Source organism: Gossypium hirsutum, chromosome A10, assembly GCF_007990345.1.
Source record: "Gossypium hirsutum isolate 1008001.06 chromosome A10, Gossypium_hirsutum_v2.1, whole genome shotgun sequence".
Lineage (NCBI taxonomy): Eukaryota > Viridiplantae > Streptophyta > Magnoliopsida > Malvales > Malvaceae > Gossypium > Gossypium hirsutum.
In genome coordinates this window covers 63,020,466-63,040,638 of record NC_053433.1, presented here as the reverse complement: position 1 = coordinate 63,040,638, position 20,173 = coordinate 63,020,466, and the positions used below count along the sequence as shown (strand labels likewise).

At 35.8% G+C, this 20,173-nt stretch overlaps 1 protein-coding gene across 1 annotated transcript; it reads left to right on the top strand.

Annotated features, from left to right (window-relative positions):
- The first annotated feature begins 7,862 nt into the window (after positions 1–7,862).
- LOC107895815 (uncharacterized) lies at positions 7,863–8,569 on the top strand. The gene is made up of 2 exons (XM_016821036.1): positions 7,863–8,424; positions 8,529–8,569. Exons 1-2 carry the CDS (start codon positions 7,863–7,865, stop codon positions 8,567–8,569), a joined length of 603 nt encoding a protein of 200 aa, XP_016676525.1.
- Positions 8,570–20,173: the final 11,604 nt, after the last annotated feature.

The window sequence follows — 20,173 nt, the reverse complement described above, 5'->3', positions numbered from 1 at the left end:
AATGCATAGTGGCCGGCCATCCTGTTGGTGGTAGACAACATGTGCAAATTTTTTTATTTGAGTTATGGCATGAGTATGGCACAAATATTATTTGTGTTTTTGTGTCATAAAATGTTGGGTGATAAGAATAACAAAAGGAAGTAAAGGAAGTTTTTGTTCATTCTTTGTTCTTCATAGCCGAATTTGAGAGAGCAAATAGGGGAGGAAACCCTTGAATATTTAGTCACTAGGAGGAGGAAAATTGAAGGTAAGTTCTTGGTATTTTGCTTCTCTTTTGATATTCATGGGTTCTTCTTGATTCTACCTTAACCCATGACGCATATTTTGATTTTTTTTTTGTTGTGTTGTGTGCATTCGGTCATGAATGGAAATGAGAGAAATGGTTGTTGTTTCATGTTCTTTTGATGAATAATGGAAGATAGGTGAAGTTGAGCCAAACAAATGAGCATGCATGTGCCTTAGATGCTAAGAGGAAAAAATCGGCTAACATGTTGTGTGTATTATGTAATGATTGTGCTTTGAAATGATGAAATGGAGATCATTCTTAAGTAAAATCATAGATATGTGATGATTGATTGGTGATATACATGTTTAAATAACATGCATGCAAGGTATGGGTGAAAGAGTGATATGGTAATAAATCTGCTTTGGACAGCAGCAATAGTGTGACTTTGAAAAATCACCATAAATTGTGGGAGATGATTTAGAAGCTGAATAAATTATGTAATTAAATCTTAAGGAGTCTAGTTTATTATAAAAGAAGCCATGTAAGCAAAATAATTTTCGATAATGAGATATTTGAAGTGATGCGGGATAGGGTCAGAATGACTTCTAGATCCTCTGTTCTATTTTTATAAAATCATTATAAATTGTAAAAAAAATTTCATAAGATGAAATTTATATTCTTAGACTCCTTAATGAGTATAGTTTCAAATGAAATAAACGAGAACATGTTTTGAATTCTGTACAATGAGAAATTTGATTCGTAGTGAGGAGCGGTCAGATTAGTCAAATAGTGAAACAGGAGAAAATTTAAGAAAAATATCGTATTGATTGGACAAACCAAAAATTATGAAAATTTTATGGATGGAATATATATGAGTATATCTTCATTGAAAATTAACGACACTTGATTTGGAGTTTCGTAGCTCTAGTTATAAATGATTTAGTGACTGTTGCTCAGGAAGACAGCTTGCAATGAAATTATGATTATGTGGTAAACATTGACAAAAATTTGTTAATGAGTTGCTTATTGATTTCTTATAAGCTTGCTATGATAAGTAGGTGTGAAAGTCGAATATATATATTTATATATATTATATTTTGAAAGTGATACTCGAATAGTCGAATAATGACTAGTTTAAAATCTTTGAATTGAAGCTCAAGAGCATAGAGGGGCAAAATTCGGATAAGGGAAAAGAGAAAGTAATCGAATAGCCGTTGTATTCGTTCGGCAGCATTCAAGGTAAGTTCTTAAGTGTTAAGCTTGATTCCTTTTTATATGCCTAAGAGTTAAATTAATATGGTAAAGGGAATGTAAATTTTATTTAGTTAATGTGCCGAATATGTAATGATTTAAGGCTATAAGCTGATTATGGCTATTATGCCTAAGTTGAATTGGATTTGGAAATTTGATGCACTAAATGAGTGTTACAATGAATAAACTATGCCGTATATGTACTGGTGGAGATATCACGATTTGTGATTATTGAATATCTAAAGGAAACCATGATGTATATACAATTATTATATTTAGTCCGTTGTGGTAGCCGAAGGTGGCTTGGTACTAAAGTGATTAAATGTGAACTTCGATGAGGTAACTGTTAGTGATCGATGATATAAGTTATGCATTATAATATATATTCGGGTTTCAAACCTAGCAGACGTAATGCCAGTGAAATGACATCGGACTTAAAGGTCTAGCAGGCTCATGGCCGGTGATGAAATCAGGTTATTATCTGCAGGCAAATTGCCGGTAAACTATTAAAAGTGTGGTGCTATAAGACTATGGGCTAATACGATATGTGGATTCGTTCCGTATAGTAAATTATTCAGGTACGAAAAACATAATTAAGTACATGTGAAGTAAATAAATTTGATGATTGATGTGAATCGAATGTATAAGAAATGGTTTCATGTTTATGTTCAACTATGAGACCTTGTGTTAAATCGACAATCGAATTCGTTCAAATACATTAAGTTGGTCAGGTATGCGATATGTACTTATGCATGTTAAATCGATTGGAATTGAATCACAAATGTGAATTGAGAAGCATAGGTAAAAATGCCTATATGTGAGTAAGGGTAAAACCATCGTAAATTATCGATAAGGATGGGCTATGTGCGGAACCATCTTATAATTTTTAATTTGAAAGGTTGTGTATGAATCCCGCAGGCTTCGTGCTGGTAATATATCAGGGTTAAATCCTGCAGGCTTCGTGCTGGTAATATGTCTGGGTTAAATCCCACAGGCTTTGTGATGGTATTATATCCGGGTTAAATCCCGCAGGCTTCGCACTGGTATTATATCCGGGTTAAATCCCACAGGCTTTGTGCTGATAATATATCTGGGTTAAATCCCGCAGGCTTCGTGCTGGTATTATATCCTGGTTAAATCCCGCAGGCCTAGTGCTGGTATTATATTTGGGCCTTTGAGCCTAGCAGGCTATAATGCCGGTGAAATGATAATCGGGCCTCGAGCCTAGCAGGCGAAATGTTGGTGATTTGAGAAAAATCTAAGACTAAGGTACCTCGTATTAGATTAACAAATGAATACATTCAATATGTTAAGTGGGCCAGGTACACATTATGTACTCATATGTGAGTTTGATTTGAAGTGAATCATAAGTGTGTAATGGGATACATACGTGAATAAATGTTGTAACTATATCTATGATCATGATACACCTGGTCAGGGTGAGAAAGTATGTGAAAGTATTTGATGTAATTATGTTATATGAATTCAGATTAAGTGTGATAAGAATGCTGAACGTGCATTATGTGCTTGTGAATATTCGGCCAGATGGCAATTTTACTTAGAATATGATCTCTTGAGAAATTGAATAATCGAAGTATAATTGCGTTTATTTGTTTGCATTGCTTAAAACTTACTAAGCTTATGAAAGCGTACTCCATTGTTACGTTCCTCTATTTTATAGATTGTTGGCTCCAGTTACTTGCTCAGGTTGGAGTTCGCAGGAGATATTATCACACTGTCGAGCTCACGCTAATGGTGTAAGTAAATCCTAGTATTTCGAGTCTATGGCATGTATAGGGTTTTAATGTTTTGGACACCGTAAGCCCATATATGGGACAGATTGCATGTGAAAAGAAAAGTTTTAAATTGATTGAAATTTTTCGGCACGGTTTTTGTGTGATTGACTGAGTTTAAGTCGGGTAACACCTCGAACCCTTTTCCGGTGAGGGATACGGGCGAGGGGTGTTACAACAGGCCACTTCTAATTAACTAAATACCCAATTAAATAAAATTATCAAATAAAAAATTCACTATATCATAATATTTGACTCGTAATTATCAAATAATAATATTTACGTACTCACTCATCGAAATTATGGTCCCAAAACCATTGCTTTTGACAACACTAAAAAACTAGCTATTGTAGTGCATTATGTATGCATACTCATATCTGGAATAGTCATCAATAAAGGTTACATAACACTCGTAACCACCTCTTACATTGATGCCCATGAGGCCACATACATCAATGTGTACAAGTTATAGGGGTTTTCGAACCCTTTATCCTTTTGCGTTAAAAGATCACTTAGTCATCTTACCTTCTAAGCAAGCTTCACATTGTGGAAGATCAACTTCTTTAAGCGAACTTAAAATATAACAGCTTGTTTTTCGTCAAATCAAAATAGTGGTTTTGGGACCACAAATCTGAGGTCAAAATATTTATTTTATTATTATTTTAATGATTGTGTGAAAATTTTGTTAAGAAATTCTATCGTTTGAATACTCAATTTGATAAAAAGGACTAAATCGCATAAAGTGTAAAAGTGGAGTTCTATTAGCTAAAGGTGTCTAATAGCTATAGAACTTTAAATTTGAGCTCCTTATGTGGCTAATAGCCCAATAATATGATAGTGGATGATAATGTCTTGGTAATTTTGAAATTGTGATAATTTTAAAGGTTAATTTTGGTATTTAGTAAATAAAGGTTAATTAAATAAAACAAAACATTTTTTTTATGTTCATCTTCAAAAAAAGGCACTTAGGCCAATGTTTACATGGAAAAAGAAAGCTAGGGTTCGGCCATATTCTTTTCTTTCAAATAGGTATGATTTTTGTCTCGTTTTTAATGATTTCTATGTTTTTGAGATTGTTGCAGCTTAATCTAGCTAGCCCAGGGAGTAACTTGTAAAAATATTAGAGGTTTAGGGTTTCTCCATTGATGAATACAGGTGTATTTTGATGTTTGATGACAGAAATTGTATGGTTGTTGTTAGATAAACAACATTTGTAAAGTGATTTTTGGTAAAATAGCCAATTAGGGATTAAATTGTGAAATGTGTAAATTTTGTGGTGGAAATGTGAAATAAATGAAAAATATGGGCTTCTATGATAAAAATAGAAATTTTACTAGCATGGTAGAGACCTAATTGCATGAATTTGTATTTTTATGACCTAGGGACTAAATTGTTAAAATGCTAAAATATTGGGGGTAAAAGTGTAAAGTTGCTATAATATGCATTTTGGACTAAATTGAATAGAATGATAATTAAATAAGCTAAATTTCATTACATATAGATCAGGAAAAGCAAAATTCAGATTTAGATCGGGGGAAAAACAAAGTTTTGGACTAGTCGATCCATTTCGTCATTTTTGCGATTGAGGTAAGTTCGTATGTTAATAAGCATTAATATAATTGTGTTTTAAATGCTTTATTATTTCATTTAATTGTGAATATGATCTTACGGATATGTTCAATGAAGATTCAGCAATTGGAAATCCCAGTTGAACCTTAGGAATAGATTAGGATACAAATGACATGTCATTAGGGTTTATGTGTTTGGGTGCTGGTCCGTACGTCCTACCGGTAACTGAGTTATCTGGCATGTGTTACAGATTCTAATCAACTTGTGTGAGCAACACCGTGTAGCTATATCATGACCGCCAGCTTGTGTGAGCAGACTCGTTGATAGCTTGAGAGTGAGCATTATATGAGATATGAGATTGACATAGCTTCGGCTATGTGTTTGGCACTTAGGGTGCAAGATTCCTGAGTATCTGATATTATTTTAAATGTTCTAATGGGTATATCGAAGATATGAAATGGTAAGAAAGGAAACTATATGAGCATTGAACCTATGAAATTTGTTAGTTCATGATTACTTATGTGATTAAATATGTGTTAACCTTATGATTTAATGATTTTGTAGTATATTATGTTCATACTATTTGATTTGGTGAATGAATGGTGAGCTTTACTTATTAACTATACAAGCATACTATGCGTTATAGCTTACTCTGTTTACTTTTCTGTGTTTTATAGTGATTATCGAAGCTAGCTCGGATTGGGGGTCGTCAGAGATTGCATCACACTATCAAGCTTTCACTTTGGTACTTTTGAAATTATGGATTTCATTATATGGAATGTATAGAAGTTATGGTCATTTTGGTATATGTTAGTAATGGATTTAGACATTTGAGTTGGCTTGTAAATGATGAATGGTTTGTTATGTGTATAGCCATGTCATTTGGCTTATTTTGGCATGATTGGTGATGTATGTATATATGTGAAAAAGGCCTTTTGATATGATGTGTATAATTTCCATTTATATGCTTGTTGTGAATTGGTATTTGGAGCATCAAATTGTTGAATTTGAGATTGGTATGTTTGTGGTTTTAGGTAAAATGATGCATAATTGAAAGTGACCATATTGATTATTTGAGAATGTGAATTTTGGTATGAAATTGAATGGCTTATTGTGATACTAGTGTATCTTGTGATTAATAGTATGAATTTAGCATGAATTAAGCTTGGTTGAGATTGGTTTGAATGCCTATTTATGCCATGTTATATGCCTTTTGGGTTGATGTAGGTGAATGCAATTTGGGTGAGAAAGATGGCTTGGTAAATAGGCTAATTTTGTCCACACGAGCGTGTGTCTTAGCCGTATGTGACACACGGTCAGGTGACATGGTTGTGTGTCCCCTAATGTTTAATTTGAAACCAAGTCAATATGCTCCACATGGCCCAGCACACGAGCGTGTAACTTGGCCGTGTGGCATAAGTCAATATACCCTACAGGTTTGGCATGGCCAAACACACGGCCTGGCACACGGGCGTGTGAGGCCATTTCGAAAGGCACACGGGCTAGTCACACGGGTGTGTGGTTGGCCGTATTACCCAAGTCATGGAGTTACACGGGGTCGAATACGTGCTGGGCCATGGCCATGTGATCCCATTTCGAATGTCCACATGGCCTGTGACACCGGTGTGTCTTTGGTCGTATGTCTATTTTTGATAAAGTAGTTAAACAGCTAGTGGCGTGTATCAAAGCTTATCTTGTGCATCTGTTTGCAAGAGATGAAAAAGGCTTTGATTGTGTAATAGCTTTATGCTTATTAGGTCCCTATTTTTTTATAAATGAAAACAGTGTCCATTGAGACCTTATAGTTATAAAGTGACCATTTACACACCTTCTCGGGCTAGTGTAGTGGTCCCATTATAACAGTGAAATGATCAAACGAGCATGTGTCCCCTGTATTTTGTGAAATTTTCTAAGTGTTTCAAAAATTTCCTGAGTTATCAGTTTAGTCCCAAACCACTTCTAACGCGTGATTTGGGTCTCGTAGGCTCATATTAGGGACGTTATGAATTATTGTGAATGATTTATATTTGAAATGGAAAATTGTATGAGAAATGAATGTTTATTTGTGTAATAAGTCTGATAATACTCCGTAACCCTATTTCAGCAATGAATACGGGTGAGAGGTGTTACATTTATTGGTATTATAGCTACGATTTTGTTGATTCTAGGACTAACGTAGCGTATGTGAGAATCTAGCTATACATGCCATATATAACTTGTGATAGAGTGATATCTCCTGACAGTTTTAAATCGTGTTTTCGTATAGTAATGGATCCCAATCGAGCAGTGGCTAATGATATTGATAGTAACGCACTAGCTTCCGTTCACGGAGTAGCACAATCTGAGTCGAGACCCGTATAGGTAGTCAGGGAGGAGAGGCCAAGAAAGTCTTCTTCCAAATGATGAATGAGTAGTTCATTGAGTTTTTCAGAACAAATCTTGCTGCTCAACAACCTCCACCCCTACCTATTCCCTAACTGGTTCCCATAACTGCTTAAGGTTTGGAACCTTTACGTTTGAGTAAGCCGCCTATGGATAAAATCTGAAAGTACGGGGCTGAAGTGTTTAGAGCTACCATTGATGATGACCCAAAAAGAGCTAAGTTTTGGCTTGGGAATACAATTTGAGTATTTGATGAATTATTTTGCAAGGTAGCTAAATGTGTAAAATGTGTCGTATCACTTCTGAGAGACACTACATATCAGTGGTGGAATACTTTGATATCCGCGGTACCGAAAGAAAGAGTCACGTGGGAATTCTTCCAGACCAAGTTCAGAAAGAAATATATAAGCAAGAGGTTTATTGATAAAAAACACAAGGAATTTCTAGAACTAAACATGGTCGTATGTCTGTAACCGAACACAAGATTCGATGACGGGTTGAACGAAGACATTAGACTTCTAGTTGGGATTCTAGAATTGAAAGAATTTGTTGTGTTAGTTGACAGAGCTTGCAAAGTCGAGGAACTTGGCAAAGAAAAGAGAAAAGCTAATTTTGAGGCTAGAGATTCAAAAAAGAGGTTGATGAGTAAACCATATCAGTCTTCGTCAAAGAAATCCCGAGATTCGTATAGTCGTTCCAATGCTTCAGTGGGGTATTCTAGTAGGGATCGTGGAAAGCAATATACGAGTCCTAAAGCTCAAGCCACTTCACTATCGAGCATTGGTAGTGTTAGAACAAACAAACCCAAGTGTCAACAGTGTAGAAGACGGTATCTTGGAGATTGTTGGATGAATAATAAAGGTTTTTTCAAATGTGGCTCACAAAATCATTGCATTCCGAATTGTCCTGAGTTACCTGAGAAAGAAAAATTTCAGAATGCAAGATCGAACAGTACAGCTGCTAGAAGAAGACCACCTAGAACTATGGGAAATGTGACTAGTAGTAAAGGACCGACAAAGGACTCTGCTGTGAGATCCGAGGCTAGAGCACAAACTAGAGCTTACGCTATTCGTGCTCAAGAAGATGCGTCGTCACCAGATGTTATCATCGGTACATTTTCTCTTTATGACACTAATATAATTGCCTTGATTGATCCTAGACCGATTCATTCATATGTCCGTAGGAATTTAGTGTCTAGTAAGAGTTTGCTTGTTAAGTCTACTGAATTTGTGATTAAAGTATCGAACCCCTTAGGCAAGTATGTCTTAGTTGATAAACTTTGTAAGAATTGTCCTTTGATGACTTAGGGTTACTGTTTTTCGGCAAATTTGATGCTTTTACGGTTTGATGAATTCGATGTGATTTTGGGTATGGATTGGTTGACTTTGAATGATGCTGTTGTGAATTGTACAAGAAAGACTATTGAATTGAGATGTTAGAATAATGAAATTCTTCGAATTGAATCTGTTGAGTCGAGTGAGTTGCCTGTTGTAATATCGTCGATGTTAGCTTAGAAATACACGAGAAAAGGTTCTGATGCTTACCTTGCATATGTACAGGATACCAAAGTGTCGGAATCAAAGATTGAATCAGTACCAATGGTTTGTGAATATCCAGATGTGTTTCCAGAAGAGTTGCCTGGGTTGCCACCGATCAGAGAAGTCGAGTTTTCTATTGAATTAGTATCGAGAACATCACCGATATCGATAGCTTCATACAGAATGGCTCCGACAAAATTGAAATATTTGAAATCTCAGTTACAAGAGTTAACAGAAAGAGGTTTTGCACAACCTAGTTTTTCGTCCCAGGGTGCACTAGTGTTGTTCGTAAAGAAGAAAGATGGATCGATGAGACTGTGTATTGACTATCGTCAGCTCGACAAGGTTACGATTAAGAATAAGTATCCTTTATCGAGAATTGATAATTTGATTGATCAGTTGAATGGGGAAACAGTATTTTCGAAGGTCGATCTGAGATCTGGCTATTATCAGTTGCGAGTTAAAGATTTGGATGTGCCAAAAACTGCATTCAAAACAAGGTACGGACGTTATGAATTTCTTGTTATGCCATTCAGAATAACTAATGCTCCTGCATATTTTATGGATTTGATGAATCGAATCTTTAGTCCATATTTGGACAGATTCGTTGTTATACTCATTGATGACATTTTGATCTATTCTCGAGATAAGTCTGAGCATGCTGAACATTTGATAATTGTATTACAAACCTTGAGAGATAATCAATTGTTTGCTAAATTAAGAAAACACAAGTTTTGGCTCCGAGAGGTTGGATTTTTGGGGCATATTGTTTCAGCAGAAGGTATACGAGTAGACCTGAGTAAGATTTCAGAAGCTATTGATTGGAAACCACCAAGAAATTTTATCCGAAGTCAGAACTTTTCTGGGATTAGTTCGCTACTATCGATGTTTTGTAAAAGGTTTCTCAATGATTGCTACACCGATGACTCGATTGCTACAGAAAGATGTAAAGTTTGTGTGCTCCGAGAAATGCCAGTAGAGTTTTGAAAAGTTGAAAGCATTGTTAACTGATGCACTAGTTTTAGTTCAGCCTAAGTCGGGTAAAGAGTTTGTGATTTTCAACGACGTGTCATTGAATGGTTTGGAATGTGTTTTGATGCAAAGGGTAAAGTGATAGCTTATGCTTCCAAACAGTTAAAACTGCATGAAAAGAATTATTCGACACACGATTTAGAATTGGCCGCTATTGTTTTCACATTGAAAATTTGGTGACATCATTTATTCAGTAAGAAGTGCCATATCTTTACTGACCATAATAGTTTGAAATCTATAATGACTCAAAAATATTTTAATTTGCAACAATGAAAATGGCTTGAGTTGCTGAAAGATTATGAGCTAGTAATTGGTTATCATGCAAGGAAAGTGAATGTAGTCGCGGATACTCTAAGTAGAAAGTCTTTATTTTCTTTGCGGGCAATGAATATACAGTTAACTTTGTCTATTGATTATTTGATTTTGGCTAAGTTAGAAGCTAAATCATTATTTCTTCAGCAAATTTACGAGGCTCAAAAATGTGATAATGAATTGCAAGCTAAAAGAGTACAATGTGAGTCGACTACTGATTCAGATTATCAGATCGAATCCGATGATTGTTAATGTTCCAAGATAGAATTTTTGTACCAAAGAATTCTAAGCTTATTCAAAAAATTCTACATGAAGCACACAGTGGTTGTTTATCTGTTGATCTAGGGAGTACTAAAATGTACAATGATTTGAAATAGCTATATTGGTGGTCGGGCATGAAACGAGACATTTCAGAATTTGTGTCGAGATGCTTAGTTTGTCAACAAGTTAAAGCCAAACATCAAGTGCCTTTAGGACTACTACAACCGGTGATGATACCAGAATGGAAATGGGATAGAGTTACTATTGATTTTGTATCAGGATTACCTCTATCTCCAAAAAAGAAATATGCTACCTGGGTTGTTGTTGATAGACTGATGAAATTGGCACATTTCATTCCTATACGTACAGGCTTTTCACTCAATAGATTAGCTGAATTGTACATCTTTGAGGTTGTTAGATTCCACGGGATGCCAGTTTCTACTATTTCGGATAGAGATCCGAGGTTTACATCACAGTTTTGGAAGAAATTGCAAGAAGCTTTGGGTACGTGGTTGCACTTTAGTACAGAATTTCATCCGCAAACTGATGATCAGTCTGAGAGAGTAATTTAGATTCTCAAAGATATGTTTCATTGTTGTGTTTTAGAGTTTGAAGGCAATTGGGAAAAATATTTATTTGGTTGAATTCGCGTATAATAGCAGTTTTCAATCGAGTATAAAGATGGCACCGTATAAAGCATGTATGGTCATAAATGCCAAACTCCATTGTATTGGACCGAGCTTAGTGAGAAAAAGATTCATGAGGTTGATTTGATCAGAGAGACAGAAGATAAAGTAAAAGTAATTTGCAACAGTTTGAAAGCAGCTTCAGATCGACAGAAATTGTATGCCGATTTGAAACAAAAAGACATTGAATTTCAAATTGAAAACAGAGTGTTTTTTAAAGTATCTCCATGGAAGAAGATTTTTCATTTTGGTCACAAAGGAAAATTGAGTCCACGATTTATTGGGTCGTATGAAATTATTGAGAGAATAGGGCCAGTGGCATATAGACTAGCTTACCGTCAGAATTAGAAAAGATCCATAATGTATTTCATGTGACAATGTTGCGCCGATATAGATCTGATTCGTCACACGTAATTTCTCCGACAGAGATTGAAATTCAACCTGATATGACATATAATGAAGAACCGATCAGAATTCTGGCTTGTGAGATTAAAGAGTTGACAAATTAAAGCATAGCTTTAGTAAAGGTTCTATGGAAATGTCACAGTATTGAAGAAGCTACGTAGGAACCCAAGGAAGCTATGAGAAAATAGTACCCTAACCTATTTTCTAGTAAGATTTTCGGGGACGAAAATTCCTAAGGGGAGAGAGTTGTAACAACCCATTTTTAGTCAAATTAGAACAGTGGTTTTGGGACCACAAATCTGAAGTCATAATATTTATTTTATTATTATTTTAATGTCTATGCCATGATAGTATGATTGTGGGAAAATTTCGTTAAGAAATTTTATAATTTGAATACTTAATTTGATAAAAAGGACTAAATCGCATAAAGTGTAAAAGTGGAGTTCTATTAGCTAAAGGTGTCTAATAGCTATAGAACTTTAAAGTGGAGGTCCTTTTGTGGTAAATAGCCCAATAATGTGATAGTGGATGATAATGGCTTGGAAATTTTGAAATTTGTGATAATTTTAAAGGTTAATTTTGGTATTTAGTAAATAAAGGTTAATTAAATAAAACAAAACATTTTTTTATGTTCATCTTCTTCAAAAAAACACACTTAGGCCAATTTTTACATGGAGAAAGAAAGCTAGGGTTTGGCCATCTTCTTTTCTTTTAAATGGGTATGATTTTTGTCCCGTTTTTAATGATTTCTATGTTTTTGAGATCGTTGCAACTTAATCTAGCTAGTCCAGGGACTAATTTGCAAAAATGTTAAATTTTTAGGGTTTTTCCATTGATTAATATAGGTATATTTTGATTTTTGATGATAGAAATCGTATGGTTGTTGTTAGATAAACAACATTTGTAAAGTGATTTTTGGTAAAATTGCCAATTAAGGATTAAATTGTGCAATGTGTAAATTTTATGGTGGAAATGTGAAATAAATGAAAAATATGGGTTGCTATGATAATAAGAGAAATTAGGCTACATGGTTAGGGACCTAATTACATGAATTTGTATTTTTATGAGCTAGGGACTAAATTCTAAAAATGCTGAAATATTGGGGGCAAAAATGTAAAGTTGCTATAATATGTATTTTGGGATAAATTGAATAGAATGATAATTAAATAAGCTAAATTTGATTACATATGGATCAAGAAAAGCAAAGTTTGAATTTAGATCGGGGGAAAAACAAAGTTTTGGACTAGTCAATCCATTTCGTCGTTTTTACGATCGATGTGAGTTTGTATGTTAATAAGTATTAATATAATTGTGTTTTAAATTATTTATTATTAATTTAATTGTGAATACAATCTTACGAATATGTTCGACGAAGATTCGGCAATTGGAAATCCCAGTTGAACCTTAGGAATAAATTAAGATACGAATGACAAGTCATTAGGGTTTATGTGTTTGAGTTGTTTGAGTGTTGGTCCATATGTCCTACAGGTGGCTGAGTTATTCGGCATGTATTGCAGATTCTTGTCAGCTTGTGTCAGTAGCACTGTGTAGCTACGTCATGACCGTCAGCTTGTGTGAGCAGACCCATTGATAGCTCGAGAGTGAGCATTATATGAGATATGAGATTGAGATAGCTTCAGCTATGTATTTGCACTCAGGGTGTGAGATTCCCGGGTATCTGATATTATTCCAAATGTTTCAACGAGTATGTCGAAGATATGAAACGGTGAGAAAAAAATACGTAGTAGTATAGGTATGAACGGAAACTATATAAGCATTGAACCTATGAAAGTTGTGAGTTCATGATTACTTATGTGATTGAATATATGTTAACCTTATGATTTAATGATTTTGTAGTATATTATATTCATACTAATGGATTTGGTGAATGAATGGTGAGCTTTACTTATTAACTATACAAGCTTAAAAAGCTTTATAGCTTACCTTGTTTACTTTTTCGTGTTTTATAGTGATTATTGAAGCTAGATCAGATTAGGAGTCGTTAGAGATTGCATCACACTATCAAGCTTTCACTTTGGCACTTTTGAAATTATGTATTTCGTTATATGGCATGTATAGGCGTTATGGTCATTTTGTTATATGTTAGTAATGGATTTAGCCATTTGAGTTGGCTTGTAAATGATGAATGGTTTGTTATGTGTATAGCCATGTCATTTGGCTTATTTTGGCATGATTGATGATGTATGTATATATGTGAAAAAGGCCTTTAGATATGAAGTGTATAATTTCCATTTATATGCTTTTTGTGAATTGGTATTTGGAGCATCAAATGGTTGAGCTTGAGATTGGTATGTTTGTGATTTTAGGTAAAGTGATGCATAATTGAAAGTGACCATATTCATGATTTGAGAATGTGAATTTTGGTATGAAATTGAATGGCTTATTGTGATACTAGTGTATCTTGTGATTAATGGTATGAATTTAGCATGAAATTAGGCTTGGTTGAGATTGGTTTGAATGCCTATTTATGCCATGTTATATGTCTTTTGGGTTGGTGTAGGTGAATGCAATTTGGGTGAGAAAGATGGCTTGGTAAATAACCTAATTTTGTCCACACGGGCAGAGACACAGACATGTATCTCAGCCGTGTGTGACACACGGTCAGGTGATACGGCCATGTGTCCCCTAGTGTTTAATTTGAAATCAAGTCAGTATGCTCCACACGGCCTAGCACACGGGCGTGTAACTTGGCCATGTGGCATAAATCAGTATTACCTATAGATGGCTTAGCACACGGCCTGACACAAGGGTGTGTAAGGCCATTTTGAAGGGCACACAGGCATGTGGTTGGCAGTGTGACCCAAGTTAGGGAGTTACATAGGGCCGAACACGGGCTGGGACACGGCCATGTGATCCCATTTCAAATGTCCACACGGGCATGTGTCCCCTGTATTTTGTGAAATTTTCTAAGTGATCCAAAAATTCCCTTAGTTATCAGTTTAGTCTCGAACCACTTATAATGCATGATTTGGGCCTCGTAGGCTCGTATTAGGGACGTTATGAATGATTGTGAATGATTTATATTTGAAATGGAAAAATGTATGAGAAATGAATGTTTATTTGTGTAACAAGTTCGGTAATGCTCCATAACCCTTTTCCGGTAATGAATATGGGTGAGGGGTGTTACTTAAGATGTCGTCTTTCACAAGTCTAGTGATTTTTTCTCGGTTAACATGACCAAGTCTCAAATGTCAAAGGTACGTCTCATTAAAGTGAGAAGTTTTAAGTATTTTATTCGATATTTGTGTCTCAAGCAAGTGTACATCTTTAGTTTGATAAAATAGAGATTATTTAACATCCATCCATTACAAATAAGATTGCTATTTCTAAATATTGCAATTCCATTATTAAAAGTCACGACTAAGCTGTCTTTTTATAAACATGCAACAGACATTAAGTTTTTCTTGAAACTTGGTATATAGAAAATGATTTTCAAAATAATCTTCCTAAACTTATCAAAATAAATATGTACATCTCCCACTACTTGAGCTGTCACACTTGTTTTGTTCTCAGCCTACAATGATGAGCTCTTATCTCTAAAATCTTTCTTCTCATCGAACTCCTACAGAGAAACAAAAATATGATTAGTGAATCCCGAATCAATGACCTAGTGGTCTATTGAATCCTCCACTAAACAAGCTTTTATCACCAAGATTTCCATACATTTGCCTTTGGTGGCTAGGTGTTCCTTTCACTCTTTACAGTTTGCCTTAAAGTTCCCTTTCTTACTACAAAAGAAGCATTTAGACTTAGATAAGTCTTTAGGCTTTTTGGTTCTCTTCCTTTCCACTTGTAGTGGCCCAGAGACCTTAGCCTTGCCTTTCTTAGCACACTTTCCCTTTCCTTTTAAGGAAGAAGCAAAAATTATGTTTACTTTTACTCTTTGGACCGGCTGACTATCATTCAAAATCAACTCATAGGATTGTAACTCTTTCATGAGTTGTATCAGTGTCAAGCTCTTGTTCCCAAGGTTATATGCAGCCCAAAAGCCTCCAAAGTCCTTGGACAAGCTCTTGAACACCATCTCAATCTAAGTTTTCTAATCCAAATTGACCTCATTATCCGCGGCCTCGACAGAATATCCCATAAGAGTAGCCATATGGTCTTTAATCGGAGTGTCGGACTTACCGAGTAGCTTGTTGTGCTAGTTGTCTTCTTTGAAGATAGAATTTCATAATTTATTGCATGACAATACCTACCACAGGGGCCGGTCCAACTATCATATGATCATAAAAAAATTTTCTTACTTTCAGGAAGTCTCATCAATGAAATTTACATGACAAAGTCTACCTTGGGGTAGGTCCATTTCATGCCATCACAAGAGACCATTGATAGAAGTTGTAAGTCTTATTTAAAGACCTTCTCCCACTCAATATTTTAAAAAACATGCAAGGTTTTTAATGTATGGTTTCAGTCATGAATGATCAATATATGTATGACATGTAACACCCTTTACTCGTACCTGACACCGGGATAGGGTTTGAGCCATCACCGAGACTTTACATTTTGTAACGTACCAATTTGGGTCACCAGTTTTACTTCAAATTTAAAAATTTTCACCTACGAACAACTCGTCCCTTATACAGGTCTACGAGACCCTAGACACACCATAAGGTAGTTCGGGACAAAACCAGGAGTGTTCGACAGAGCCTGGATATCTTAGGAATACTTCCCTAATTTGAAGTATCACACGCCCATGTGAGTGGGCCGTGTGTTCACACACGCCCGTGTGACTTGGGACACGCTCATGCCCTTCGGCCATGTACAACACTGACTCATCAACACGGCCATACCACACACCCGTGTTGCCTGTCTGTGGGCAACACTGTCTTTTAGACACGGCAGTGACACACAGCCATAGCCCACACCCATGGGGAGAAACCATGTGTCACGCACGGCCTAGACACACGCCCATGTGTCTAACCATGTGGATCCCAAATGGGCTATTTTACAAGCCTTTGGTCACCCTTTCTTCCATCTATACTTAATGGTCATCAAATTTTGAAATAAAACATGACTACGCATTGATAAATCTTTGATGAATCTTATTGTATGGAAACCTCATATCATTGGTTTCATACATGAAAGGTTATTTCCCATTTTGTGTTTATGGGTTTCCATGTCACTTTAATTCATCCGAAATTGGCTTGTTCATGTGACTCATTACCAATTGGTAACAACCCATCACATGTAAATAAAATCATGCATAGATTAGTAGGTCATAGCCTACATCAATTAAGCCAATTTCGATGGCCATATACAAAGAACTAAACATATTTTTACATGCCTTCATTTGGCAAAGCAAATGACATATATAACAAAATACTCAAAAATCCTTTACATGCCACTGAACAAAATAGAAATGTCTTTATACTAAGGCTTGTCTAGTTGATAGTGTGTTAACTCTCTGATCGTCTTCCAGTCCTTATGAGTCCTCGAGCTCTGTGAGACAGGGAAAAAGGGAGGGGTAAGCATTTACATGCTTAGTAAGCTCGAATAACAGGAAAGTAAACTTACCAAGTATTTAACATGCATCCATGATAGATAAGGAAACCAACAATTATTAATTGGTTCCCTATTACATGCACTCAATCAATAAGTTAGTAACATAATCAAGCATCATATAATTTAACTAGATGAGATCATCATTCAATATCACATTTACACAAACATCTCATGTTATTCTCGTTGAGTTTCTAGGAAATCTCGATGGAATACCCATTAACCGTCAATTCATACGAATGATCATTCCCTATACGCACTCCTGTGAACTTCACATTTTATGGCGGGATTACCAGTCCAGGCTAAATCCCTTAATACGACAAACACCCTTAATGAGCTCAGATTTGAATTACCAGTCCAGGCTAAATTCAGACCCTAATCGGATTACCCGTCTGGGCTAAATCCATAATGCACACATATTCTTCGGGAGGCTTGGTCATTCAAGGAACACCAGTCCAAGCTAGATCCTTTCTATACTAGAGATCAACGGATTACCCATCCAGGATAAATCCTTACTGCAACACATGCACGATCTTGTTACACATATCAATCAGGGTTTATCCATCGAATTCCCTTGTTCAACCTGAACCGACACATTTTTCACATGTTACCATCAAATATGCATTTCTATGATATTTCATGCCAGTAATAAATGAAATCATCATGCATTAATAAATCATACAAATATGCATATTAGGGGTTTACTTTAATTTACCCGAATTTACTTGGTATTTGTTTCGTAGCTATGTTTCGGTTATTCTGAAACCTTTCGTTTACCTCGATCGACCTCCAAAATTTGTTCCTCGGGGTCTATAACAACAAAATTATATCATTAATACCCTACATTATACATTACGAGTCTAATCCTCACCCCCGGTCCAAATGACTACTTTGCCCGTAACTTTTAATATTTTTACGATTTAGTCCCTAGGCTCGTATAATGAAACACATGCACTTTCTATCTTACCCAAGCCTAGCCGAGCACTTTTCTCTCTTATGGAAACCCACATTCCCATTATTTTCTAATTTCTACCACACAATTTATAACTTTTGCAAAATGGTCCCTACAAGGGTTTTTCATGAAAATCACCTAAGAAAATATGTTTAGCACATATTCATCTTTCATATTCCTCCATAATCCATCAAAATAGAAATAAATCATGCATGGGTAAATTTTTAAACATGAACCCTAGCATGAAATATGGGTAGAAATGAAGAGAACAAGCTACCAGGATTCCAAAAATACAAAGGACATTAAAAACGAGGATTGAGAGCACTTACTATTGAGCTTGAAATGTTTAAAAACCCTAGCTATGGTGACAAGAGAATTTTGGCAGCATGGTGAAGAAGAATGGCTGATTTTGGCTTGATTTTTTCCATTTTATTTCATTAAAAAGCCAAATGACCAAAATGCCCTCATGCCCTTTCTTTAAAATTTCATCCATGCAAACCCATTTTTGTCCAAAAAGTTAGAAATTGGACAATTTACTCTCCAAGACCTTCTAATTCATAACTCAAAGGAATTTCATACAAATTGCTTCTAGAATTCAAGTTTTACAATTTATTCAATTTAGTCCCCAATTTCCAATTGAACACCTTACTCAAAGAATTTATTCTTGAAACTTTAACACATGCATATATTCATATTCTAAGCCTCATAATAATCATAAAATAAATATTTTGATGTCAGATTTGTGCCCCTTAAGGACTTCCGTCTTCAAAAGTCTTACCAGTAAACAGGTTCAGATATTAGCTTCTCATGGTTTCTTTCGGCTCCTAAGTAGCCTCTTCCACACCATGTCGATTCCATATAACTTTAACTAAAGCCACGTTTTTGTTCCTCAACTGTTTAACTTCACGAGCCAAAATCCTGACCGATTTCTCTCCATATGTCATGTCCGGTCGAATTTCAATCTCAGTCGGTGAAATCACATGAGAGGGGTCTGATCAGTATCGCCTTAACATAGATACTTGGAACACATCATGAATCTTTTCCAGTTCAGGTGGCAACGCCAAACGATAAGCTAACGGTCCAATTCTTTCGGTGATCTCGTACGGTCCGATGGATCGTTGTCTCAGTTTACCTTTCCGACCAAATCTTAATACCTTTTTCCATGGAGATACCTTCAAAAATACTCTATCTCCGACTTGGAACTCAATTTCCTTTCTTTTTAGATCTGTATAAGACTTTTGCAGATCTGATGCCGGTTTTAGACAATCTCGTATCACTTTAACTTTTTCTTCAGTTTCTTTAATCAGATCAACTCCATGAATCTGATTTTCCTTAAGTTCAGTTCAGTATAATGGAGTTCGGCACTTCCTTCCATGCAAGGCCTCATAAGGCGCCATCTTTAAACTTGTTTGGAAACTATTGTTGGAGGCAAATTCTACCAAAGGCTGGTATTTTTCCCAGCTACCCTGAAATTCGAGGATGCAACATCACAACATATCCTCGAGAATCTGAATCATCCGCTCAGACTAACCATCGGCCTGAGGGTGAAAAGCTGTGCTAAAGCTTAACTTCGTACCCAAGGCTTCTTGCAACTTCTTCCAAAATCTCGAAGTGAACCTCGAATCTCTGTCTGAAATAATCAATAGTGGTACTCCATGTAATCTTACTATCTCAGAAATGTACAAGTCGACCAACCTATCAAGAGAATAATCTGTCCTTACTGGAATAAAATGAGCCGACTTCTTCAATTTGTCCACTACAACCCAAATGGCATCTTTCTTTTTCGGAGTCAAAGGTAATCCTATCACGAAGTCCATGGTAACTCTGTCCCACTTCCATTCGGGGACCGTTACAGGCTGTAACAAACCTGAAGGCACTTGATGTTCAGCTTTAACTTGCTGACATACAAGGCATTTTGATACAAATTCAAAAACATCTCTTTTCATGTCGTTCCACCAATACATTTTATTCAAATCGTTGTACATCTTGGTACTACCCGGGTGAATAGACAAACGACTGTTGTGAGCTTCTTGCAAAATTTTCTGAATAAGTTCATTATCTTTGGGTACACAAACCCTATTTTTGAACATCAAACATCCAACGGGACAATTCGAAAGTCTGATTCAGCACCTGACTCACATTGAGCCCTTTTTGCTTGTAAGTCGTCATCATTAAGCTGAGCATCATGAATTTCCTACAGAAATATCGGCCTAGCCTCCAACTCGACCAAGATTGAACCATCA

Bases quoted from the DNA above. Each gene is read 5' to 3' on its own strand.
- LOC107895815 (XM_016821036.1), top strand. From the start codon at position 7,863: ATGAGTAAACCATATCAGTCTTCGTCAAAGAAATCCCGAGATTCGTAT. The intron at 8,425-8,528 runs GTTTGCTTGTTA...TTGATGACTTAG, and splicing joins GAATTTAGTGTCTAGTAAGA to GGTTACTGTTTTTCGGCAAA.